At 36.6% G+C, this 27867-nt stretch overlaps 1 protein-coding gene across 2 annotated transcripts; it reads left to right on the top strand.

The window, feature by feature from the left end:
* The first annotated feature begins 118 nt into the window (after positions 1–118).
* cep131 (centrosomal protein 131) lies at positions 119–27731 on the top strand. Of its 2 annotated transcripts, XM_051915607.1 has the most exons (27): positions 119–366; positions 1185–1379; positions 1754–1848; positions 5065–5176; positions 5363–5490; positions 5676–5780; positions 5926–6102; positions 6257–6374; positions 7366–7482; positions 7571–7724; positions 7887–7984; positions 8073–8252; positions 8777–8968; positions 9800–9937; positions 10090–10215; positions 10691–10807; positions 11201–11230; positions 13361–13463; positions 14194–14395; positions 16481–16588; positions 17720–17837; positions 19264–19338; positions 20647–20789; positions 22458–22635; positions 23592–23788; positions 23934–23994; positions 24103–27731. In XM_051915607.1, the coding sequence occupies exons 2-27, from the start codon at positions 1191–1193 to the stop codon at positions 24172–24174; spliced, it is 3333 nt and encodes a 1110-aa protein (XP_051771567.1). In that variant the 5' UTR covers positions 119–366; positions 1185–1190; the 3' UTR covers positions 24175–27731. The 2 variants fall into 2 exon arrangements, with proteins under 2 accessions (XP_051771567.1, XP_051771569.1); XM_051915609.1 differs by lacking the exon at positions 11201–11230 and having other exon boundaries at positions 145–366.
* The last annotated feature ends 136 nt before the right edge of the window (positions 27732–27867 follow it).

Genomic DNA, 27867 nt, shown 5'->3' with positions numbered 1-27867 from the left:
GTCACATGTAAAACTCCCTTACAAGAAGTCAGTAAATTATTTATCTCAGTAGCTCAAATTGACACCACATCTGCCGCCTGTGCAGCGCGCCTACCAACCTTGCCTTTTCTTCACGCCTCTTTCAGCCATCATGTCTGAAAGACACATCTAAACAGCCAATCAGAACATCGGAACGCTCGGAGCTCCTCCAATGAAAACTCTGAATGGGCGGAGCTCCTGTATGTTTTCTGGTTGCCAATGAGAAGATGTTGCGCTGTGGAGTTGGAGACAGATGAGAAATCACTGTCAGACGCTCCAAACGGGAATAACGACGCTCTTATTTGAATAAAGACAGTTTCTTCATCTGATGTGAACGATTTAGAGAAGGTAAGCAATGGATTGACAGTTTAATCCTACTGTATTCGTCGTGTTTATCATGTGAAGCCAGCAAGAAGTGGTGCAAGAAAGACACTTTCGCCATAGCTGAACCAAGTCAATGCAATCCTGTGGTAGTACACAGTAACTATTCAATGAAACATCTTCGTTTATGTTTTTGCATGTATCACAGAGGCTGTATATTGTGTATTGACCTTCATCAGGTTTGAGCTGATAACGGAGGAGGCCTTTGGTTTTAAATGTCCTTGTTTTTGTGTGTTTAAACTGTAGACGATCTTGGTAGAAAGTCCTAGACTGTCATATTGAGGTTTATTTATGTCTAATTTTATATGTAGTTTCCAATATACAAAAAGAATAATACAAACTATTTAGGTAAGCCAAACAGTGTTTAGAAATGTATTAATATATGATGGACAGTGTTGATGCTTTGAATCTGTTACCATAGAGACAGAGCTGCGCATGACTTTACTTGTGCGGTTCAACAGCATCTTTTACAGTATTAGTGTTGACATAAAATATTATTAATTAGTGTATTCCACCTGCTTCTGATCTATGGGATCATGGAAAACCTGGGAAACTGAACATTAAGATTTCCACGGAGTTTCCAAAATTGATGGAAATGTTTATAGTTAATAAAGATGTTTCTAGTTCTGCTGAGCTCTAAATCAGTGTAAATACAATGTATATAAAATAATAGTGATATGGTAATCACATTGGAAATTCATTAGTCAGAAGTTGTGGGAATCCTGACAGTATCAAGCACCATTTTGATACTGAATTATGACTGAATCCTCTTCTGTGCTCATCAGTTTAAGATGCATACAACTCGCAGTCCATCCGCGTCCATCCAGACCGGAGCAGCTGGAGACGCACTGGACCTCAGCCTGACCGGCTCCCAGCTCGCAATGGGCCGCAGACCCAGCAGTGCTTCACCTGGAAAACACTTCTCTCGATCCATATCCGTGTCTGTGGCCAGTGACGGCCGGGGGAAGCGAAACACTTTGGTGAGTCTGTTTGGCTACAAGACTGTGTAATGATCAGTAAATAAAGCAGTAGGTGTCCCTTGTATAAAGGGAATTAAACAAACATTGATGGTCATAATATAAAAGCACAATATTAGAAGTAATACATATGACTCCTGCACTACATTTCAAGTCAACTAAAAAGCCATATGATAACTTTGTGTGTAAGAAGAAAGTATTAAAATAGTACTGTGCAGTTTGGACATTAATAACCTCAAATATTATTGGTTGTCTTGTAACCAAATGGCATGGTTTAAAACTGCTCCTTTAAAGTGAGAGGTGCTCCATTTTAAACCTGTTCTTAGTCTGTAGTAGGCCTAGTATTATAAGTGTTTTGCACTCCTTGTTGTTGGCAGACTGATGCTGGATTGGGAAGCTCACGAGCAATTAAGAACCTGCGTCGGTCCAACAGCACCACACAGGTGAACCAGCAGGCCAACACAAGCCTCAGGTACAGAACCATCTGTCATTCCTTTGCATGCCATTTGACTCTTCTGGTGCTGCTGAGTTTTTTTTTTTTTTTTTTTTAATTTTGTTTAATAAAATTAAGCCTGTTTTTAGGATCTTTATGTTTAGGGTTGTTTTTGACATTATTTTTGTAACAATTAAACATTTTCTTTTCAATTCTCATTACCGTAATGCAAAAAAAATTGCACAAAAACTTTACTGTCCCCCTTAGGGGCAAATTGTTCTGCAGCATGCTAGATTTTTCACACCACATACAAGACAGAGAAATACACAACATTAATAGCACATTAGGAAAAACAAAATTCAAAAACTACCTCTATTGCACAAAATAATACTTATATATGAAGTTGTATAGTATTTATAGATCATAGTATGTTGTAATTTCTAGTTTATCCTTAGTTACATTACAAAATGCAGTGTTTGTTGACTATAATACTGTTTAAAAATACTACACTGATGAGAATCTAATGGAAAAACAAATAAAAATATTTTTTTAAATATTTAAATCAGCATAAATTTGAATTATTATTATTATTATTAATATATAATTAATGTAATAATATTATTATTAATGTACTCATTTTTTATGACAGATTTTAAACTTTTTTATACAGTTATAATATATTTTTGCATTACGGTAATGAGAATTTGAGAGGAAAATCTGCTTAATTATAATTTAATTACTGTCTCAATGCAAACAAACAGATAGATTGATTGATTCTTGGTCCTAAAAGGACCTAAAAATGGTCTTTAAGAAACTTTTGATTTTGGTATGAAATATGAAAATGTTTTGTGAGATTCACCCATCAACATGTGCCAGCTGTCCTATTCAGACCTTGAGAATGGATATTCCCCAGAGGACCTGAGTGAGAGGTTAGCTGACAACTTATTCAACATGTATGATTTTTTTAAAGCAATGATGGCGTGTTTGTGCACGTACATGTCTAGTGCACATGCCTGCATGCACTCACTTCACCCAAGCTTTGGTATGCCTGGTTGATCACCCCCTAGACGTGGAGGTTGGGGGTTTATACCCTTAAAGCAACAGCAGCTGGGGGTTGAGTGAATTTGGTTTTCCCCAGACAATAGCTATTGTGGCCTGGTGGCTGCAGCACTAGACAAGTAAGAGGGGGCTGGGTTCAGCTTTGTCAAGAGGAGAGCCAGGGTCTCCGGTTTCGCTCAAATGAGGACGCAGTGAAAGGAGAAGTGTGCATGCTGAAATTCTTTTGTCCGGCAGCTGCCAGTCCTGCCCTCCCCTCCCACTGCATCCTGGGATGCCACAGAGGGGTTTAAATGAAGGAACGACCAAATACCCCTTCCCCCTTTCTTCTGGTGTTTAATAACTGTCATGCCATGACCTCTCTTCCCTCTGAATCACTTAAAAAGAGGAAACGTGGAGGAATGTAGTTCCTTGAATTGCTTTTCACTGGACCAGCTGACGCTAGGCGCCCCTTACACCCCCAAAACACTCACATATGCATACTGAAGTTGCTAGCACAGATGCCGGTGGGTCAGACATAGGGGTGAACATCATGTTAAACATTTGATGCGATTTAAATGTTAAGGGATGCGATTGCCATATGCTTATGGACATCTGCCCCTTTAAAATCAGCCTCTGCTGTAGCATTCCTCTGCTGGGAGCCCAGTGCAGCTGTTGTCACCTCTGAAAAAGGAACTTTTTTTTTATATATGCTCGTCTGATATGTTTAGCCTAAATAGTCTGGTTGGTTCTACTGGAAATGAATCTCAGGTCATGCACTAGATTTGCATCTATTTTTGTTCTAAAGAAGGGGAAATTCAGGCTTTTTATGCTTAATATTTATGAGGCATTTGAACAAAATCTATACAACTATTAATTTATAGCATGTAGCAATTGCACTATGGACACTTTTTTTTGTAAAAAGTTTTAAACCATGTACACTACTGTTCAAAAGTTTGGGGTTTGTATGAATTAAAACTTTTATTCAGCAAGGACACATTAAAGGGATAGTTCACCAAAAATGAAAATTATCCCATGATTTACTCACCCTCAAGCCATCCTAGGGTGTATATGACTATCTTCTTTCAGACAACACAATTGGAGCTATATTAAAAATATATCCTTGCTCTGCCAAGCTTTGTAATGGTAGTGAATGGCGCTCCTGATTTTGAAGACCAAAAAAGTGCATCCATCCATCATAAAAGTAATCCATACGGCTCCAGGGGGTTAATAAAGACCTTCTGAAGTGAAGCAATGGGTTTTTGTAAGAAAAATATCCATTTTTAAATCTTTATAACTAAAATAACTAGCTTCCAGCAGACAGCCTGCGCAAGTCGACTTGCGCCAAAAGAGTAACCTCTGACGTAATGTAGGAGTAGCATAAGCTTAGATGCCGCTCGCGGTTTAAACAAATAGGGCTGTCAAACAAACTCAAGCTACTCTTATATCGAAATCCTCCGATATTGTTTTGTATTGTTGATGTTTTTTATTTTTTTATTATTTTGTTTTGCTCCACTGCGCTTCCACGTTCGTCACGCGTCAGGTCAGAGATTATTCTTTTAGCGTAAGTCGATTTGCGTAGGCCATCTGCCATTCAATACCATTATAAAACTTGGCAGAGCCAGGATATTTTATAATATAACTATGATTGTGTTCATCTGAAGATAGTCACATACACAGGATGGCTTGAGGGTGAGTAAATCATGGGATAATTTTCAATTTTGGGTGAACTGTCCCTTTAAATTGATCAAAAGTGACAGTAAAGACAATTATAATGTTATAAACTATTCTTTCGAACATTATATTCATCAGAGGATCCTAAAAAATGTATCATGGTTTTCACAAAAATATTACGCTGCTTTCAACATTCATAAAGAGAAGAAATATTATTTGCGGATCAGATCAGCATATTAGAATGACTTCTGAGCGATCATGTGACACTGGAGTAATGGCAATCCTTGTAATAAATTGCATTTTAAAATATATTGCAATAGAAAACAGTTCTTTTAAATTCTGAGAAGAATATTTAACAATATTACTGTTTTTACTGTACTTTTGATCAAATAAATGCAGCCTTGGAGACTTCTTTTGAAAACATTAATGGAAGTGTAGGTATTAATGGTTGTGTTTATATGTTCCTCATGTGTGTTTGGTGTGTAATACTCTGACCTTTCTGTCTTTCCTTCCTTCCTGTCTTTCTCTCTCTGTGTCTGATTGCAGTGATGGCCACACAGAAGACTTCCTGGCTCTGTTCAACAGCAGCTCTGATGGACGTAGAAAACTGGCTGGTCTCTCCAAGACTTCCAAAGACCGTACCACTTGGAACATCCTGGTACTGTCCAACTCATCCCCTACATGTCTCATGTCATTTTGATTGTCAGATCTTATTAAACTTTTTGTAATGGTAACTGGCCCTTCTGATTGTTATGCCATGAAAAGTAATTTAACAAAACCTGTGAACTCAGGAGGCCTTAAACAGTGGGAAGATTAAAAGTCATGTGGTCCATCTTGCTTTCAGGATGATCAGCCGAGAGTGTTCCCTGTGCCCAGCAGCTCTCACAGTACCTGCAGTATGGATTCTCCTACAGGATTGAAGAAGAGGGAAGCTGGCATCTCTCTGGCTGCCAACTTTACTGCCAACAACAGGTGGGAGGCCATTTTCTCCTGCAGCTTAGACATTGTGCTAATGGTTAGCTTTCAAACTCTCATGTTGTCATGACAACAGTGTCACTGACAACGGATTCACTTTACGCCTTTTTTGTGCATGCCCGAGGGAGAAGAGTGATTGGAAAAAATGTGAATATTTAGGATGTCTGTGTGTTGACCTTCAGGAGCAATAAAGCAGCTGTGGGTAACTCGGTGACCACCATCCTCCACAACAACCACTCAGAGAAACCCCTCACTCCCAAGAGCTCCAATCAGAAACCCTCCTTCAAGTAGGTTCATTATGACCTTGAATGATTGCACAGCTCTGTGAACTAATCTTAGACAGAAGTCCTCTAAATAAGGCTCTATTTTGCTTGAGTATGCTGTTTCCAGGCTTACACATTTACAGTTTTCTCCCTCTCTCTGTTTTAACAGTAACATAATCAAAGCCACAGTAAATGATGATTCAACTCTGGATGTGAGTGGTTCTCTTACTAAGTCTCAGAAGAATTTCTCTTCTGCGTCATCGAGCTCCAACAACAACGCCTCTCGTAGCCCCCGAAGCCCAGGTCAGCCCCGCAGACGAGAGGTGACCGAGGAGGAGGCTGAAAGGTCAGCAGTGTTTTCCAGCCCTCATACGTTTCCACTTGAGTTGTTTTTTTACATGATCATCTTCATACAAATGTTTGATTGGCCTTTGAGACATTTCAGACTGTTCAAAATGGCTTTTGTACATGGTTAAACACATTTACAAACTTTTTTACAGGTATATTCAGCAAGTGAACCATGCTGCTATTATCATCCAGCGTTGGTATCGTCGCCATGCCAACAGAAAGAGAGCCAATGAGAATACAATCAAACACCTCCTCACGTCCAAAAAGAAGGTAATGTATTTCACCCATGGAGGTCTATAATACCTTGAATTAAAGGGTTAGTTCACCCAAAAATAAAAATTCTGTCATTAATTACTCACCCTCATGTCGGTCCACACCCGTGAGACCTTCGTTCATCTTCGGAGCACAAATTAAGATGTTTTTCATAAAATTCACTCAGTGAGGCCTGCATTGTCAGCAAAACAATTAACACTTTCAATGCCTAGAAAGCTACTAAAGACACATTTAAAACAGTTCATGTGACTATAGTTGTTAAACCTTAATGTTATGAAGCGACGAGAATACTTTTTGTGTGCCAAAAAAAAACAAAACAATGACTTTATTCAACAATATCTAGTGATGGGTGGTTTCAAAACACTGCTTCATGAAGCTTTGAAGCTTTACGAATCTTTTGTTTCGAATCAGTGGTTCGGAGCACGTATCAAACTGCCAAAGTCATGCCCCCCCAGTGGTGAACCACTGAAATTTCAAAACACTTATGCAACGAAGCCTCGTTTACTGAAATCATGTGACTTTGGCAGTTTGATACATGCTCCGAACCACTGATTCAAAACAAAAGATTCGTAAAGCTTCGAAGCTTCATGAAGCAGTGTTTTGAAATCGCCCATCACTACATATTGTTGAATAAAGTTTTTTTTTTTTTGGTGCACAAAAAGTATTCTCGTCGCTTCATAACATTAAGGTTGAACCACTGTAGTCACATGAACTGTTTTAAATGCGTCTTTAGTATCTTTCTGGGCATTGAAAGTGTTAATTGTCTTGCTGGCAATGCAGGCCTCACTGAGCCATCGGATTTTATGAAAAATATCTTAATTTGTGCTCCGAAGGTCTCACGGGTGTGGAATGACATGAGGGTGAGTAATTAATGACAGAATTTTAATTTTTGGGTGAACTAACCCTTTAGTAATATAATATAATATAATATAATATAATATAATATAATCACTTCATTATTGTGGGTGATTTGATGTATTTTCCCTAGGAGAGGGAGCAGAGAGCAGAGGAGGAAAAAACCATTGAGTCATTGAAGAAGAAAGAAGATGATCGAAAACGCATCAGGGAGGAGAAAGCTCGTCTGGCTCGGCTTACCGCCATACAGGTACAGTGTAGTTTGCACTGCTATTGCAGTTTGTGTTGGCTAAGTCATTGTTTTCTGATGTATTGCATCATTTGTGCATCCGAAACAGGAGCTTCAGCAGAAAAGAGCCCAACGTGCTGCAGAGGTACAACAGATCGCAGAGGAGGAGGTAGAGTCACTAAGATGTGCTGCGAAAGTGGGCCGTAAAAAACTCACCAAGAGTTCACCCACTTCTCCCACTGACATCAAGGCTAAGAACACAGGTGTGCACTACTCTGGGTCTCCATTCAAACTCAATTTCCTGTACCTTATTTTGTATTCTTTTATACTTTGTGGGTGGATCTCATGAAAAAAATATTGAGGTCAGATAAATCACCCCGTAAATCAGTCTTAAGTAGTCACAACATTTGGCATTTATTCTTCAGATTCTAATGTAAATGTGGTGCCTGATCTGGATGACGTGACGAATTTGAGGGCCGCGTCACCTGTTGGTTCTGTGTGCAGAGGATCTCAGTGTTCTCAGGTAACCACTTATAACAAACTGGTCCTAATTTCACCAGCTGTAAAGAAAAATGAAAGCTTTTGCTCATCACATCGCTTCATGCCCTAAGGAGATCCTCCAGAGGTCTGTGAGCATGGAGGACCAGCGGCAGGGGGCACCATCGAGCAGGGCGCAGTCAAAAACCACTCTGAATGACCTGCTAGACACACTGAAGCTATTAGAAGAGGAGCCAGAGAGACTGTCAGAGCCTAAGAGCTACAGGAAGGACAAGTATGCGTGGATTGACAAGGTGAATTGACACTTTCTTATCTTCAATTCTATAATATACACTACCGTTCAAAAGTTTGAGGGGTGGTAAGGTTTATTTTTAATGTTTTTGAAAGGAGTTTCTTAAGCTCACCAAGGCTGCATTTATTTGATCAAAAATATTGTGAAATATTATTACAACGTTTTTCTATTTTAATATATTTTTAAATATAATTTATTCTTTTGACAGCAAAGCTGAATTTTCAGCATCATTACTCCAAGCTTCAGTGTCACATGATCCTTCAGAAACTATTCTGATATGATGATTTGCTGCTTTTAGGATTCTTTGATGAATAGAAAGTTCAAAAGTACAGCATTTATGTGAAATAGAAATCTTTAGTAAAATTATAAATGTCTTTACTGGCACTTTTGGTCAATTTAATGCATCCTTGCTGAATAAAAATTTAATTTTCGTTAAAAAAATGTAATTGACTGCAAATTTCTGAGCAGTAGTGTAAATTACCTTTTTTCTGATTGGCTAACCCTTCACATACATTTTCTTTTTAGGATGGAGACTCCAACTCCCTGACGACTGATAATGTGGAACGGCACAGGCAGCTGAGTCAGACTCCAGCCCTTCCAGATGGGGGCGCTCTGCTTTCAGAAGCCAAACTGCAGAGCATTATGAGCTTCCTGGATGAGATGGAGAAGTCTGAGCAGGAGAGACCACGCTCGGTCACCTCTGGATCACATAGAGAGGTAAATGTTTGAACTGACTATATGAAGTTAACAGGGCTTGACATTAACACCTGCCAAATGCAGGTGGATTTCAGCAGTGAAAGGACTTTGAAAGGTTTAATTCTATATATAATTTATACATTTTTCAATTGTAGTCTTTTAAAAAGGCATCTGAAATAATAAACTAAGTGCAATGTAGTGTTGTCAAAAATATCGATACTGAGATATCCGAAACGCTTCCAATATTCATTTTCCACAGAATAGATACTCTCCGACAGAGAGTTGACACACAAACCTTCCCTCACTCGTTTAATTTGCTACGGATAAATATTGTTGGTGTTACAGGGTTTGAATTTCGGCATGGGATTGTGTGTATTGCGCATAGTTTTGCTTATTCCCAGATTTTGTGCTCACACCCAAAGTCCGCGCACATAAAGCTGCCTCTCATTATCAAATTGAGTTCTTTTTCCCTGCTTATTGTGCTTAAACAGTCATATACACAGGAAAATAGTGTCAAAATGCCGGTCTTGGCGAGTATTCACGTAAACGCAGTTATATTTTAAGTGAACATAAACAGTTGAGAAAGAAAATGCATGTGTAATATTATAATGGATCCGTGTGTCAGGTCTTAAAGTGACAGCAGTATTATACCTAATATACCTGCTGCCAAATTATGAGATAATATTAAAAATGTCTATATGGCAGTTTTTCCCTATGGTGTCGGTCAAAATTGTGGCCAGTGAAAATGCCACAGTGGCCGGTGAACAAAAAAGTTAATGTCAAGCCTGGGAAGTTAATAAGTTTTATGTTGTATCAGCACTGAATTTTATATTAATGTATGCGTGTGTGTAGGTGATGTTGTCAGAGGAAGATCTAGCAGTTGTGGAACAAGCCTCGGCCACAGCTGCTGAGGTCACCGGCTCTATGATGAGACTCAAACTGGAGCTGGATGAGAAAAAACGCACTGTCAATATGCTACAAACAGCGCTGGTAAAATTGCATATATTATCATCTGTATTTTTTAGAATACTCTGCACAACCTCAGACGACATTTACATATGTTTATGTGCAATATGCAAAAGAGATGATCTGTGAATAGTGCTGCCTGAGACTAATTTGTAAATGTGAATGTGTGTCTTTAGGCCCAGCAGAGGGAGCTGACCATCCGGCATGTGAAGGAGACTGAGAAAGAGCTCAATCATACGTTCCAGTTACAGAAACAGCAGTATGAAGCTACGATACAGAGACACCTGACATTTATAGACCAGGTATTAATCTCAAGCGTAGAGACAACGGACATTTAAAGACAAGACAGTAGCCTTTATACAGCATCTGTTCAATCTGTTCAGCAACTTTCAGACAAGGCATGTCAAGCTATCATCAAATTTGTCTTCACAATCATTGTATTGCAATAATGAAAATCATCATTGAGAATAGTGGAAATTACAAAAACAAACAAACAACAACAAAAACCTAGAATAAATTATTTGGATGGATTACAGTAGAAGGGAGCTATTCATCAAAGAATCCTAAAAAAAAAAAATAGTACCACAGTTTACACAAAAAATATTAAGCAGCTGTTCCACATTGATGATGATAAGAACATTTTTCTTAAACAGCAAATCAGCATATTAATGATTTTTGAAGGATCATGTGACACTAAAGACTGGAGTAATGACATTCTAGTCTTACTGCTAGATGAGGTTGTGCTTGTATTAACGTGTCTCTCTCTCTTTCTCTCAGCTTATTGACGATAAAAAGGCCCTGAGTGAAAAGTGTGAGGAAGTGGTGGGAGAACTCAAGCAGGTTGACCAGAAATACACTAAGAAGATCGCTCAGATGCAGGAGCAACATGAGCTGGTGAGTTGAGTTTTAATGAGTGCCTTGAGATTTTGGTGCTATGTTGGACCTGCTGCAGAGGAGGCGCCTCAGGGTCTGAGCAGCTTTTGCATCAACTTTGGCCACAAGGGGGCATCGGCCTTTAAATGTCTGTTCAAGTGTATTGTAGACCTTAGTGCCTCAGTCTTAAAACGTGTGCTGGTTTCTACATTTCTTATTTTCACTGTTTTGTGGTTTTCTCTGCTGCTGTCAGTAGCTCTATCACTGCAAACAATCTTGAGTATGATTTTATTAACTTGTGCACACCATCAAATGCATGTTCGCTTGCTGTGTTGCTTTTGTCACTGCTAACTGTTTCTCTTTCTGCATTTGTTGTGCGTTTCTCTCTTTATCTGTTCTTCCGTCTGCCTGTAGGTGTGGCAAATTCTGGGTCCCATGTGCGAGGTAACTCTTGTTTTTCTTTCTAACCCCTCATCATTCAATTCTGTCATTTTCATTCTTTTATTCTTCTCTGACTGCTGTCAGACAGCTTCATTTTGCTAGGAGCCATTGACCTTGCATGCTTTTTTTAAACCAGCATTTCTTTTTAAGGCAGCAAAAAATATAGTGTTTAAAGAAATGCTTAATTAGAGCTTTGCCATTGTCAAAACCCTCTGCAATGTATTTGTCATGCATTCACGATGAAAACGAAATACAGAAATAGCCAAACAAGAAAAAAAAAAAAAAAAACGAATAAAGATTGAATGTCATCTGTGCATTTAAAGGATTAGTTCACTTTACTCACCCCCATGTCATCCAAGATGTTTGTCTTTCTTCCTTCAGCTGAAAAGAAATTAAGGTTTTTGAGGAAAACATTCCAGGGTTTTTCTCTAATAGTGGACTTCAACAGCTACCAGTTGAAGGTCCAAACTGCAGTTTCATTGCAGCTTCAAAGGGCTCTACACGATCTCAGCCGAGGAATAAGGGTCTTATCTAGAATTTGAGGTTAAAAAGTATATATTATATAATATATACTTTATATAATATATACTAGTATATAATATATACTTTCTAACCACAAATGCTCATCTTGCACTTGCTCTGTGATGCGCCACGCATTACATAATCACGTTGGAAAGCTCACGCGTGACGTAAGTGGAAGTACCGAGAGAGTGTTTACAAAGCGAACGTGCAAAGACTAAGTCAAACGACCTTGACCAAAAAAGGTAAAACAACGATGTCGGACAATTTTGAAGTTGGAGAAGATGCGTGACCTTTCTAACGTGATTACGTAATGCGTGGCACATCGCAGAGCTAGTGTAAGACAAGCATTTGTGGTTAAAAAGTATATATTTTAGAAAATGACTGATTGTTTCGGATGTGCCAAGGTGACAATAGACGATATGTCAAGATTTTCAATTAATTTTTTTAGTTTTCTCACCCAAAGCTATCTTATGACTTCAGAAGACCACTTTTATGATGCTTTTGTCTTTATCTATTTCAAATAAAACCTGGGGCTGGATTCCGGAAAATCTTCTTAAGAAAGAAGTTAAAAACATTCTATTTTTAAGAACATCTTAATTTTTTCTTAAGAAGAAAATGACAGGCTTTGGTGTTATTTGATTAAAAATCGAGTATTGCTGAAGACTCGATAAATGAAAAATCCCTCAAAGACCATCTTTTTGCGCTTCCTGCAAATTACTGTAGTTATCGTGTTATGTTGTAATACTTAATATTTGAAACAACCCAATAATTTCATTAAACATCTTACTTCTGGGGATTTAAGACAGGTTAGAGGTTATCCTAACTTTAAGAAGTTATTTACGATGAATTTTAAGAACATTCTTTTCAGGTATTTTAATACTTCTTAAATTTTGTATTTTAAGAACAACGTTTTTTTAAGAAAAAAGATAAGAACATTCTTAAGAAAAGTTTTTGGGAATACAAATTATACTAATCCTTTTTCTTAAGTTAGAAAATAAGAAGAAAATAGCAGTTAAGAATAATTTTATTCTTAATAAATGTTTTGTGAATCTGTGCCCTGTTCTTTTGAACTTTCTATTCATTAAATTATCCAGAAAAATATCATGGTTTTTACAAAAATATTAAGCAGCACAAGATTTTAGATATTTAAAATATATAAAGTCATTTTAAATTGTAATAATACTTCACAATATTGTTGTTTTTACTGTATTTTGAATCAAATAAATGCAACCTTGGTGAGCATAAGAAACTTCTTTAAAAACATTTTAAAAAATCTGTCCATCCCCAAACATTTGAATGGTAGTGTATCAAAGTTAGTCTATGACTTTGAACGTACTTTTATGATACAATTACGGTGCTTTTGCATCTTTTTTGATGCTTGAAAACTTCAGTCTCCGTTCTTTGTTATTGGACAATGAAAGCAACCAGTGCATTAAGCACATTTTCTTCATTTGTGTTCCTCTTAAAAAAAAAATTCAGATAGGTTTGGAATCAAATGATTATGAGTAAATGATGACAGAATTTCTTTACAGTATGCCGAGGATGTCCTGCCATGGTGATGTTTTCTCTTTTTAATTAACCATCCTTCTATCCCTTTCTTCCTCCACACAGGAGATTAAGAAGCTGAAAGAGTTAATGAGTGCCACAGAAAAGATCCGCCGAGAGAAATGGATCGATGAGAAGACCAAAAAAATCAAGGAGATCACTGTAAAAGGTCAGCAGAGTTCAACAACAAGTGTCTGTCTGTACCAGGTCCACATCACTGCACCCTTCAACAGTATCCGTTTCAGCCCAGTCTGCATGTTTCTGCCAAAATACGCCATACCTTTATGATTCGTCTCTGTGCCCTAAAGACAAGAATACAATGACTGATAAATGATTATTCACATTCTATAAGTGCCTTTGTTTAATTGTGTAACCTGGAAGACTGATCAAACTGGCTTACTGTAATAATGAGAGTGTTTTTTGTTTTCAAGCCGGTCAAACTGCATATCACTCATGTCACACCCGTTTTGTTTTGAATACATTCAAATTGAAGCCAGAATGTTGGTATATATTTTTTTAGGTACATATATTTGTTTTAAGACAACACTGATAAAACGTCTGAGAACATCAGTGCAAAAGATTCTATTATGCATTTTTTTTTTTTATTTTAATACCCTTTTTTTTTAAATTGCAAAATTAAGCAATTTGAAAACTTTTAACTGAAAAATAATGTGACACCAGAAATCCCAGATTTTCAATGAAGAATTTTGGATCTCATTGTAATTCAAACATTGCATTGTGTGATGTTTTGTTCTTTTCCCCCTTTACATTTACATTTAATCATTTAGCAGACACTTTTATCCAAAGCGACTTACAAATGAGGAGAGCAATGGAAGCAATCCTTTAAATTCTGTTAGTTTTGTATGATGTTTGATAACTCTCTTCCTGTATGCTCTCAGGTCTGGAGCCAGAGATTCAGAAGCTGATCTCCAAACACAAGCAGGAGCTGAAGAAACTGAGAGTTCTTCACGAGGCAGAGCTGCTTCAGGCGGACGAGAGAGCCGCTCAGCGCTACGTCAGGCAGAGCGAGGAGTTACGACAACAGCTGGAGAGAGAAAGAGATGAACAGTGCCAGAGAGAGAGAGAACTGGCTAAGCAGAGGTACACACACACTCACATGTGTCCAGTGTACATCTGTTCATCAACCAGTGACAGAGATGGGCAGCCAAGACCATGTGTTCACAGGGAGACCTTGAAAGGGCGACAGAGGAAACTGGCTAGACATGATCTCAAAGCTAAATACAGCTTTTGAACACACACACACACACACACACACACACATTTACTTAGTTATAAAGACTATAGAGCCTGCTGTTTTTATATAAAGTTAATTATAATGATTTCAGACTAACCCTGCTGTACTGTAAAATTGTAGATTTCTTTCCTGTGTTGATGTATTTCCTGTTGAAGTAGGAAATCTTTTTTTTTTTTTTTTTTTTTTATAAATAATCAATAACCTTTGGTTTATATCTGTGAACCATGATTTGCTACAAAGGTCATTTTATTTCACACACAAACTTCTGTCTGACACTCCTCATGTAGCTCTTTCTCTACAACAATAATTCGTAATTACCACATCTGTCAAACTCCTTAAAATATATAACAATACAATAAAAGCACCATAAACGTGGCCCATATGACGTTGAAGCCACATAATAGCTTTGTGTGAAGATCAGACTGAAATACAGTTTTGAATAGCATTCAAAAGTTTGGGGTTGGTAAGATTTTTTTTTTTTAAATAATGAAGAAGAAGTCTCTTTTGCACACCAAGGCATTTATTTGGTTTAAAAAATACTGTAAAAACAATAATGTGAAATATTACTATAATCTAAAATAACTTTTTTAATATATTTTAAAATGTAATTTATTTATGTGACGCAACGCTGAATTTTCATTGATTTGCTGCTGAAGTAACATTTCTTATTATTATTATCAATGTTGAAAACTTTTACAAAAATATTTTGTAACATTATAAATGTCTTTACTGTCACTTTTGATCAATTTAATGCATCCTTGCTGAATAAAAGTATTAATTTGATAAAAAATGGACATCCAAAAATTTGACATCCACCAAAAAAAATATAACTTTTGAACAGTGGTCTAAGTAGTCATTTACTGTGAATTTTCCCTTCAAACTTTATGTCCAGCCTGTATTAACGTCCAGAATTCCAAATTGGCACTTCATGGTACTATACACAAGAAACAATGCCATCATTTGAATCTGGATGCGAACAAACATTACACACTAGCTTTGTCTTTTTTTTCTACTGAAAGAAAAAAAAAAAGACAGCGTAGGGCTTTTGAAACAGCATGAGCGTGAGTAAATAATGACATTTTAATATTTCTGTTCCTTGGATTGTTGACCTTGCATATATATGTGAAGGATAGAGGCTGTTGTTAAACAGTCAGTGTAATCAAGTAGGCCTTAATTAGTGTTTTGTGTGTTCGGCTTTATTGAGTAGGCATATTTTTCCTCCCACATCCCATGATTACCTCCGTTCAGTCCTGAACAGATGTCTCACTCTCTAACTGATTTCCGTCTGACTGGTGGATTGTTCATAAGCAGATAATAAAATCAGCATGAGTATGTGTTTATTGACTGAAAAAGAAAGAGGGTATTCCAGAAAGCAGGTCATGCAAAATACCATAGTAGGTTTATGGATGAGTAATTTCAACTTTTGGTTTTCCGTAAACTGAGGTAACTTTCAGGATATGCAAGTAGCCATAGAAACTTATTCTCTGAAAATAACCTGCTCCAGAGCTGGTTAGTTTACTTCAGTTGCATTCAGCACATGCACGCCCAAAGTTTATTTTTTTTTTTTTTGCAACAGGAAATTTTATATGTAATGCATTTGTATAATAAAAATACATATGGCGCACATAGGTTAATCAACAGAGAGATTAAGGTTTCTAGGACAGTGAGTTAACCCTGCTTTCTGGAATCCCCCCCCCCCCCCCCCCCCCCCAGGTGTGTTTTGTGTTTTCAATTATTGTTGCCAAGATCAGTAGAAAATGCACACAAATATGCCTCTTAATTTGGCAGTATGTGACGCACAGGGTTTTGCACTAAAAATACTGTGCGCACAGCTACATTCATCCCTCAGATCCTTGTATATAAAACAAAGATGAAACAAACAAAGACTGAATTTTGAGAACTGGGTAAATGAATGTGTGTTTGTGTCTCAGGTTTGAGAAACAGCTGCAGGAAGAGGAGAACGCGCTGCAGCAGCAGAGGAGGCGCCTGTATAAGGAAGTATCAGAGGAGAAAGAGCGAATCACACAGCTGGCAGCCAGGTCAGGTTTAAAGATTGTTTAAGATCACATGATCTTGTTTATCTGACTGAACCATTGGGTGCCAAATGTTGCTAGCCAGGAATTGTCATAAAGAATTACACTAAGAAACTTCAATACGTTTCCATGTCATGATGGTTGAAAAAGTTAAAAGATTTATTTTCAGAGAATGTATCGTGAATCTTGTAAGTTTATTTTTCTTTGTTAGTAAAAATCACTAAAAAAATTCTGATTAATGCCTAAAATCCATTGGAGTAAGAAATATAAGATATATTACAAAACAAGTAGAAATAAATCTTAATTTTGCTTCTCGGGTGACTTTTTCTTGTTTTAAATGATCTAAGATATTTTTAGTAGACTAAAAAAAATACTGATTTAAAAATATTTTTGGTAACATTTTACTTCAAGGGTTAGTTTACCCAAAAATGAAATTTCTGTCATTAATTGCTCACCCTCATGTCGTTCCAAACCTCGTTCATCTTCAGAATACAAATTAAGATATTTCAGCATCGTCGGCGTTCTGATGTAGAAATTGTTGAATAAAGTCATTATTGTTTTGTTTTTGTGCACAAAAAGTATTCTTGTCGCTTTATAAGATTAAGGTTGAACCACTGTAGTCACGTTGACTATTTTAACGATGTCTTTAATACTTTTCTGGACCCTGAATGTGGTAATTATGTTGCTTTCTCTTGGGGATCAGAAACCTCTATTATTTCATCAAAAATAACTTAATTTATGTTCTTTGAGTTCTTACGGGTGAGGAACGACATTAATTATGCCTTGTAATGCACCTTATATTGCATCTCATGAATAATCCTAACCACAGTTATAATACATTAAAATACTTATCTATTCACTGAACACACTTTTCTAAAGTATAACGCATTAAAGCACACAACAAACAACAGGGGATCTGCAAATAATATAATGCATTTTAACTTTGGTTACAATTATTTATGGAAAGATATAATGCATTGTAATGTAAATTATGAATACCTTTTGATGCATTATAAATAAAGGCTTTAAGTAAAGTGTTACCGTATTGTTTTACAGTTTCTGTCCAAAAGAAAGGGTTGAGATGAAACATTCAAGTTAAGTTAACACTAAATGTGAATGTGTTTGTGTGTGATATAGGCAGCATGCTGAGCTGGAAGATTTAAGGAAGCAGTTGGAAGAGAACAGCTCTTTGGCAGGAAGAGCGTTGAGAGAAGAACTCGAGAAGAACAGAGATGAGCAGGAGAGACGTCACCAGGTAACGCACTCATATCTAGTCATATTAGTTCACACGAACATTTGTGTATTCAACTATAGGACTAAATAACTGATGATGATATAAGGCGATCTGCACAGCTTGCCGAAAAGCATTTTAAGGCAGCATGAGTGTGACAGCCATGTCTGTGCTGGTTAAGAGTTTTTATAGGCCTATTGTTTTTAAAGGGTTAGTTCACCCAAAAATGAAAATTCTGTCATTAATTACTCACCCTCATGTCGTTCCACACCCGTGAGACCTTCATTCATCTTCAGAACACAAATTAAGATATTTTTGATAAAATCCGATGGCTCAGTGAGGCCTCTATTGCCAGCAAGATAATTAACACTTTCAATGCCCAGAAAGATACTAAAGACATATTTAAAACAGTTCATGTGACTACAGTGGTTCAGCCTTAATGTTATGAAATGATGAGAATACTCTTTTGTGCTCCAAAAAAAAAAAAAAAAAAGACTTTATTCAACAATATCTAGTGATGGGCGATTTCAAAACACTGTTTCATGAACCTTCTTTTGTTTCGAATCAGTGGTTCAGAGTGCGTATCAAACTGCCAAAGTCACATGATTTCAGTAAACGAGGCTTCGTTACGTGATAAGTGTTTTGAAATTTCAGTGGTTCACCACTGGGGGGCATGACTTTGGAAGTTTGATCATCATTATTATTATTATTATAATTATTATTATTTGGATAATCAATCTATTAATATAATATTCCATACATTATCAGAGCTTGGTAGAGAGATAATTAATAAATTAAGACATTATTAGATCATTAATTAATATTATATATAATGTTAATTATATAGGTATTAAGGTTATAAATGTTTTATTATTAAAATGTTATGAAGATTAAAAATAATGTTATTTATTTATTGTTCATTCATGTACATTCATAAACATTTTTAAAATGTTCTGTTGCTAGTTCACATACTTGTTCTCATGTTTTATACCCTTACAAAAAATAGATATACTTTGTTCATTTTATTAAGTACACTTAAGTAAAGTTTAAGCATTTTTTAAGTATACTTTATGAAGTAAATACACTAATACCAATGTACTAGCAGGTTTCTTGTAAGTGTACTATTTCAATACTAATTATAACAGTAGTAAACTTTGACATGGCGTGCAACTTTCAGTATTGTTGATACTAACCAGTTTTCACATTCTTAGGAAATGTCTTTTGATTATTCATAATCTTATTGATTTATCTCCGTTTTTTTTTTTTTTTTTTTTGCCTGAGGCTTTCATCCCAGAACTCAAATTACCTGTTTGCCTAGACATGTGTTTATGTGTTTGATTGTGCAATGTTTGCAGTGGTCAAAAGAAAGCACCTTTTTGTGGCAATACAAAATGTTGGGTCTTACTCTTTTGGTTCTTTTAATTGTGTTGTTGTCTGTATTTTTCATTAGGTTGAAATAAAGGCCCTGAAGGAAAGACTCGAAATTGAGAAACAGACATGGGAAGAAAATTATATGAAAAAAGAGGTATGTGTTTATGTATACATGTTTGTGAGTTTTGAAATTAGTTGATATATTTTATCTTGTGTACTACACTTATTTCTACTTATTAGTTTCATTTTCTCATGATTCATGTCGAATGATTTCATGAAAGATGAAGCACATAAAACTCGAGTGACCGAGAGATGGAGTAAGATGGATTAAGATATGACATTCTCAGTACACCTGAGAGTTGTAAATTACAGTTGTAAATTAAGTCCACACTAAAAATTTCTGTTTTCTGAGACTCAAATGTGAATGTCGCTCCATTTACAATTCACCAACAGTTGTTATGATTACATCTTTTCTTTTACATTTGAAATTTTGTTCAACAAGAACTTGAAATACTGTATAAGGAATCATCAATTCTAATATATTAATTACTAAAGAGGTTTTGAAGGATTTGTTTTTTCACATTTCAAAGAATATGGGATCAGTAAGATTGTTTTTTTTTTAATGAAATGATACTTTTATTCAGCACGGATGCATTAAATGGATCAAAAGTGACAGTAAAGACATTTTTTTGTTACAAAAGATTTGTTTCAAATAAATACTGTTCTATTCTTTGTTCTTAACTTACTATTCATCAAAGAATCCTGAAAAAGAATATATTAAAGTTTCCATAAAAATATTAAGCAGCAAAACTGTTTTCTACTTTGATAATAATAATAATAATAATAATAATAATAGGAAGAAATGTTTCTTGAGCTACAAATCAGCATATTATAATGATTTCTGAAGGATCATGTGACACTAAAGACTGGATTGATGGCTGCTGCAAATTCAGCTTTGCCATCACAGGAAAAATATATAGTATAAAGTATAAAATATAATATAAAACGGTTATTTTAAATGGTAATATCATTTTTTTTCGAACAAGTGCAGCCTTTGTGAGCAAGAGACTTTAAAAACATTAAAAAATATTACAGACTCCAAACAATTGTGTAATGTTACAGTTTATTGCTCTAAACCAGTCAGAATTTCATAGCAAGTGCAAATGCCTTCTGTTATGATTGGCTAACTTCTGTGTACCACTAATAGGCTATTTGAACAGGTTGGGGCCTAGTAATATTCCACCTGTCCATCTAAGAGTAAAAGTGATACGAGTAATTTGCTATGGTGTAAGTTCTCGGGTTTAAGGTGCGGTCAGCACTGCACTTGTAGTGTGACTGCGGCTTTAGTGTGTTTACCCACCCCTGATACCTACAAATATCTCTGCATTAATAAAGTGTGTGTGTGTGTGTAAGGTTAAAAGGTCTCTCTGGTAGTCACAAGACATGGTGTTTCCTCTCACAGGAAGCGTGGCTTCTGAGCAGAGAAAGGGAGCTTAAAGAGGAAGTGCGTCGAGGGAGAGACAAAGAGATTGAGCTGGCGATTCAGAGACTAGAGGAGGAGACCAGAGGGGCAAGAGAGGAGTGTGAGAGAGCAGCTGACAACCGGTGTGTTACCCTTCCTGTTTTTTTGAACTTGTGTGTGTCTGGAGAGCTGGATAGCACAGGATGTTACAGTTTCGCCCACAGTTAATTTCCACTGGTGGCAAGACTTGGTATGTGCTACAAATTTCCCTGCTGACCAGTTTGCTGGTAGACCAGTACAGCCATACTGTTCATCATGAGTTGAAATTATAAAACATTTACAAAAATACATAATTAAAAAAATAAATAAATAAATATATATATATATATATATATATACAGTATCTCACAGAAGTGAATACACCCCTCACATTTTTGTAAATATTTTATTATATCTTTTCATGTGACAACACTGAAGAAATGACACTTTGCTACAATGTAAAGTAGTGAGTGTACAGCTTGTATAACAGTGTAAATTTGCTGTCCCCTCAAAATAACTCAACACACAGCCATTAATGTCTAAACCGCTGGCCACAAAAGTGAGTACACCCCTAAGTAAAAATGTCCAAATTGGGCCCAAAGTGTCAATATTTTGTGTGGCCACCATTATTTTCCAGCATTGCCTTAACCCTCTTGGGCATGGAGTTCACCAGAGCTTCTGTGAAATAATGTGTGTGTTAGTGTTGTTACGCTACCAAAATTCCAGTAGTCTGTACCAATTCCAGTAAAATTTTACGGTTCTCGGTACCAACTTTCGGTACCACAGGAAAATCTGTTGGAACTATTTTACTCTTTTATTTAACTAGCCTATTTTTAAAAACATATTAAATATGATGGTTATCATACATATAAATATTTGGAGCGTGTGTGTGTATGTATGTTTGTGTGTGTATATATACCTCAATGAAAGAAATTGTGAAATATAAAAAATAGGCCTAAATAAACAAATGCTCAAACATCCATTTTGAAACAGACGTGCGTGTTTATTTTAGCTATTCCTTCAGTGAAACAACACACTACAGCCTGTAAAACTATGAAATAAATATCAGTAAATAATGGTAACCTAAATAATAAGAAAGTTAAATATTATTCTAAAAAACATTTGTTTTTTTATTTCCACACAAAGATGCATCATATAGCCGCTCTGCGCTTTTGAGAGGGACGAGGGACACGAGCAGGAAAGAGACCATTTCTCTTTAATAATATCTTCATGTTATCTCCTGATGTTACAAGCAACTGACACTTGTTGTGAAAGATCTGAAGATTTCACATTTAATTGTTAACTAGCCTATTTCTTCTGTAAACAAAGCTTTGTGCTTCACTTGTGTCATATTCACGTAAAATAGCCTACTGGCACAGCCCTATCAGTGGGTACCGAATATACCCGGATTCTCGGTACTACCGGTACTACAGAAATGCTGGTATCGTCACATTTTCAAAATTTCAGTACCAACTTGGTACCAAAGTACCGGTTGTTTTGACTACACTAGTGTGTGTGTGTGTGTGTGTATATATATATATATGTATATGTATATATATATATATATATATATAATTTTTTTTTTTTTTCCCAGCAGGATTTTGAATAAAACAATATCCTTCTGGGCCACATATTTGAGCTCTTCCTGGATAGTTTGTATTTAGGATATATGGCCATTTACATTTAAGTCACTGAAGCCCATCCATTTAACATATATGGCAGAAGAACTGTGGTTTTTACAACCTGAATGTAAATGCGTATGCTGTGTGCAGGATAAAGCGTGTGAGGGAGAAATACGAGACCGAGATCAGAGATCTGGAGCGTTCGGAGCGGGCGGCACTGCAGAAACAGCAAGAGATGAGAGAGAAACACAGTGAGATGGAGGCAGAGCTCCTCCGATTGCAGTCGCTGTTACGACAACGAGAGCAAGAGATAAGCGACCTCACCCAGGTAACCGTTGTCACAGGGACGCTAACTTGTATGCCCACACTCATTATAGTTAATAGGTGACTTATAAATCTACAGACTCCATGGTAGTTTTCTTGGTAGAGATGGGAAACAAGGATTCCATTTCCACATAACAATTTTATTAGCGATAATTGGTCATAACTCTACTAAACAATAACAGTCAGTACTTATAATTACACTGTTTTAAGTAATTAAACAGATTTAAGGGTGCTTTCACACTTGGTTCGATTGCCTGGTCCGAGTTTGCAAAATGCGCACCCAAGTTCGGAAAACAGCGTTCATGTCATCCAAACGAACCAAAGTCTGATGTCAGTCGAACCCAGTTGCGCACTTAAAGTGCTAGTGTGAAAGCATCATAAGTCTCACAAGCTCTAAATACACATAACACTATAATTCTGTTATTTTGAGTTGGACTTGTGGTTGACCTGTGGTTCAGTAAGTCAGGAAGTGCTCAGGTTGGATGAGTCAGTCAGGCAAAAAGCCAGGCAACTTGTTTATCTAAAAGTGTGATAAACTGGATGACTTTTGACCCTTTATGTTTAACGTTACACCTAACTGTAAATACCAGTGTGTGAAACAACTGAAAATAGATTACCGATTGTGGTTACATAAGATGTCCAGGATCATAGAGTTAGCACATGACACAAAAGGCCACTTCGTTCACTCTTTAACTACAGGGGGGAATGTCACAGAACTGCCAAGAAATGTCTGGGTCATATTTGATCGCAAAATTATTAGGATTTCATACAATAAATGAAGCCTATTTTAAGTCTTTTTAAACTGTTTATTTGCATGTTAATTTATTTTGGAATTAAATGTCTTGGAATTAAATGGAGATTTACCCTCCTTTTATTTTGTTTTGTTTTGTTTTGCTGGGTTTTTCAATCAACTAACTTCCTCATGCTTTGTCTCTGTCTCATTTCATGGAATGGCTACAGGCCCGTGATAAGTTGTCAGATGAGCGCCGCAGCCTAGCAGAAGTGATCAGACAAGAGTTTGCAGAGCGGCTTGTAGAAACGGAGGAAGAGAATAGGAGGATGAAGATGGAAGCCTCGGAAGCCAAAGCGCGACTCCGCTTAGAGGTGGAGCGAGTGAGCAGAGAGAAAGAAGAGGAGCTTGCAGAAGTACATCAGAGGTACATTAGAGTATTTTTCTTTTAGTTCCTTGTTTGGATGTGCAAAAGTCATTGACATAGATTAGCTTTAAACCTGCCGATCAGGTGTTTCAATGAAGTTTCTGCTCTCATCCACAATGAAAATTGTTCTCTCTTCCTTTAATAGAGTGAAGTCAGCTATTTTGAAGAAGGAAGAGACGGTTAATAACTTGCGTAAGCAGCATGAGGTATATTTTAACAGATTTGATTCAATGTATTGGCCTTGCAGTAAATGCATCACTTGTTGTGGATACACTTTGATTTACAACTAACTTGTATTTTACTCTGTCTTTCAGGCTGCGGTGAAGAGAGCAGATCATCTCGAGTCTTTGTTGGAACAGCAGAGAAAACAGCTGTTAGGAAAATGATTGTCAAGTTAGGGCACTGACACCCCACCCCCCCGCCACCAACACTACCACCCCTTCCTTTTTGTTAAACCGTCCTCCTGCACAAAGGAACGTTCTTCTTCTTTTTTTTTTTTTTTTTTTTTTATTACTTTTGGTTTTTTGGATGAACTGATGGATTCTGGGTGGACATTTTGGTTCCACCACACTTCTCATTCAGAAGGACGGCCTTTGGCATTCCCATGGGAACAAGGCAAGAAATAAGAGAGGAATTTAATCTTCTCCAAGATTCCAGGAGAGGCTTTTGTGGCTCTCTCTTGCACGGATATGGCCAAATTACAGATTCCTTTCAGCCACTGGTTTCACACAGCCAAACAAATGAACTTACAGATAAAAACACACACACACACACACACAAACATTTTCTCACTAGAGTTTAGATCTAGTTTGTTGTTGTTACAAAACCCTACCTCATAAAATCGTGCATATTTCACCCCAGAATCAAAATATATAAATGACACATTTCCTTACTTTCATAAACAAATTAGGCTCATTAAGCAAAAAAAAAAGCAAAAAATAATATATTATTAAGTTGTAAAGTATTTATACATGTTATTTTTTTATAACTTTAATTTATGCTTGTATTAAGTAGTCATTTTATAATATAGTAAAAAAAAAATGGAAATCTGATGAATCACAATGGAGATTAATGAGGATTGCAAAACCCTCAAAAGTAAAACAATAATGACGGTTCACATTGTGGCAAAATGTGATTGATTGTCATGGAAATTGTCACAATGCAAAATAGTCCTAAAAATAAGCTTAATTTTCTTTATGCAAAATAGTATTTCTTACATTTATTATTTTGATTTGTGGGTAAAATCTGTATGCATTTGTGAGATTCACCCAAGAAGTGGAAAAGCCCCTTTTGCTGGGCACAAAGGCATTCACAGTAAAGTGTTCCAGATGTTTCTGTAACTACACTCCCTTTCCCGTCCCTCTCCAGCACTGGAATAAGGAGAATGGGTGGAGATTACAGTGGACAAGAGAGGTGGGAGGGGCAAAGGCTTTGATATTGAGCAGAGAAGTTAACTCTTCACATTAAAGAGGAGAGGCCTAAACCCCCACCGACACAAACATCCCCACTCCCCTGCCTTTTGTGTGTTGCATACAGATGCCTTTTGTCCTGATCCCCCTCAGAGCTATCTCTAAATTACAGGAGATGTCCCAGAAGCCCCCAGGACACCCAAACATGCTCACACAGAGCCCGCAGTGAAGCCCAGTTCTAGTTCAGATGGCAGTGAATGATGGCAGCACAGCTAGGCAATAGAGATTTTAGAAGGTTTGTTGACAGCAAAGCAGTAAGTGGAAGAAGATAAGTATGGAATGTCTCTTTAGATTGATAGGGACTGACAGTAGATTGAGCAGCTCTCACGGTACATATGTGCAGCAATTTTGCACATACTGAGATGAGAGACCTGGATGAGGTTGAGTTGAGATGGATGTAGAAAGTTGGGTAGATAAAAATATCAGATGGATTAAAAAATTAAGAGGATAACAGTGTTTAGAATTAGGTACGGCAAAGCTGGGTTCCACAGAATGTCATGGTACAAGATGACTGTGATTTGCCAAGTAGGATGTTCCTGAATCAACATACAGGGTTCCCACAGTCGTGGAAAAATGTCAAGGAAAATTGTGTTTTCAGGCCTAGAAGAGTCAGAAAAGAAGAAAAGTCATTGAAAACATAGAAATAGTAAATATGTACTATTTTTTTTCTTTTGAAAACTGAACAAGAACAAAATCTAGTTGACAAAATATTTTAGCGTAAAAGTGGCTTGCAAGCAGTGTTATTGTTGACTAAAAAGTTTTTGTTAATTGAAATAGTGCTGAAATGTAATGAAATAAATGGAAAACTTAAAAAAAAAAAACTAAATAGAAATAAAACTGAAACAAGTTTGTTGAAGTACTGAAATTACTAAAACTAAACTGAAATATAAAGTAAAGCTAATTCAAAATATTAAAAAACAAAGCTAAATTACTAAAACTGAAAATATAAAATAAAAGCTAATTCAAAATATTAATAAGTACTCTAATAATATATTATTAATACTAACTTAGCATTGCTTGCAAGCCATAGGAATGTCTGTATTTTTTTTTTTTTTTTAATGAATCATTGAAAACAGTTCACACATTGGTCTGAATGATTCATTAGGATTCATTAGCTTGACTTTATATATAGGAATGTTTTTCTAGCACTAACACAAGTTGTGTTGTAATGTTGATCCAGGAACAGTTCTCTCTTGGTGAAATTTCTGAGAGCCGGGGGAGCATGACTCATTCTGTGGTTTCAAGCACAACTAAAAACCCTCCAATCTCTTTCGTTTTCTCTGCATGCAATGTAGAGGAGCGGAGACGAGTGCAATTCAGCAGGAGTTGGGGTGGCAGGGTGGGGGAGGTGCTTCAAACTCCCAAAAGTCTCCATTGTTTCTTTTTATTCCTTCCCTTTTGGTTACTTTACCTTTTAGGTTTTTTTAGGAGCCACTTATTTAAAACATTTAGAATGAATAAAAATGACGCAGGCCAGAAAAGCAGTGAATGTTAGGCCTATTATGTTGGGAATGTTTGACCCTGATGTTTATTCTGATTGGGCAACGTTAGGTCTTTGTATTTAAAAAAAACTTTAATTTAAAAACTTCTCTTTATCTGCAAAACAATACCCTTGTCAGAGAAGTTGATTTATGTGCTAAATTACACGTGCAAGCCGTAAACAACTTCCTATCCAATGTTAGACTGCTTTTTTGTACCATTGTTTTGTGGATTTTGTATGTCAGATTCTTACTGATGTGTGAGCTGTTTAGTCAACGGAACCACTCCGAAAAGGTCAGAGTGAAAAGTTCCTCATTCCTGTTCTCTAATGAGTGGATCAGGTGTCTTGTTTGAGGACAGAGTGAGCTCAAACTGTCCCCACTGCAGAATACAGTAAGCTCTGTCATGTGGCTCAAGCGTAAAGAGGCATAATTTCATGAGTCACATGTTGACATCACACTTAAATGTGTATCCAAAGTCAGCTGGATGCAGTATATTACAACCCCATTGTGAGGTTTAAAACGTTAAAACATTCTGCGAATGTTTCAGATGCATTTCGTGAAGGTTAGAAGCAGATTGGCAGCAGATGCAGGTCCTTGGCTGTCTTTCCGCCTTTGAACGGCAGTGTGGTTGGCATGGCCGGTGCGTGTCAGTCCCACTCGTGCCAATGAATTATTCTTTTGTGAGTGTAGTGTTTAATAGCCAAGCGCCGGTCGCCATTTTCCTGGCCTTTTGTAACTGTGGTCTAAAAAAACACTACTTTTATTATCTTAATTCATGTCTTGGATCATTTCGCCTTCAAACTACTTTCCCTCTTTGTTTTTAAAATGTTCGATTTTGCATGTCTGAGTTTTTAAGTAAATTTAAATGTGCCCTATAACATGTAGCTCTTAATTTGATTCTTCTACACACATCCTGTATTTTGATCAAGTTTAATTGCTGTTTTTTCGAACAGTGAAGAATCTTGTCAGTACGAAAATAAATCTTGAAAATGATTTTGTTGACTTTGTTTTTTTCCCTCCCTCTTGCAATAGCTAGCAATTACATAATCACTCCAGTTCTCCACAGTCCACTCCCTGAGTGTCCCAAGTTTAACTTGAGACAACATTCAGATCTGGTACTTTTTGTGAA

This window comes from Ctenopharyngodon idella, chromosome 12 (genome assembly GCF_019924925.1).
Source record: "Ctenopharyngodon idella isolate HZGC_01 chromosome 12, HZGC01, whole genome shotgun sequence".
Lineage (NCBI taxonomy): Eukaryota > Metazoa > Chordata > Actinopteri > Cypriniformes > Xenocyprididae > Ctenopharyngodon > Ctenopharyngodon idella.
The sequence above is the reverse complement of the archived record's forward strand: the minus strand, read 5'-3'. Positions and strand labels throughout refer to the sequence as shown.

Coding starts and splice junctions, on each gene's coding strand:
- cep131 (XM_051915607.1), top strand. CDS start 1,191: ATGCATACAACTCGCAGTCCATCCGCGTCCATCCAGACCGGAGCAGCT. Junction 1,380..1,753: donor GGGGGAAGCGAAACACTTTG/GTGAGTCTGTTT, acceptor TGTTGTTGGCAG/ACTGATGCTGGATTGGGAAG. Junction 17,838..19,263: donor AGCAGGAGAGACGTCACCAG/GTAACGCACTCA, acceptor ATTTTTCATTAG/GTTGAAATAAAGGCCCTGAA.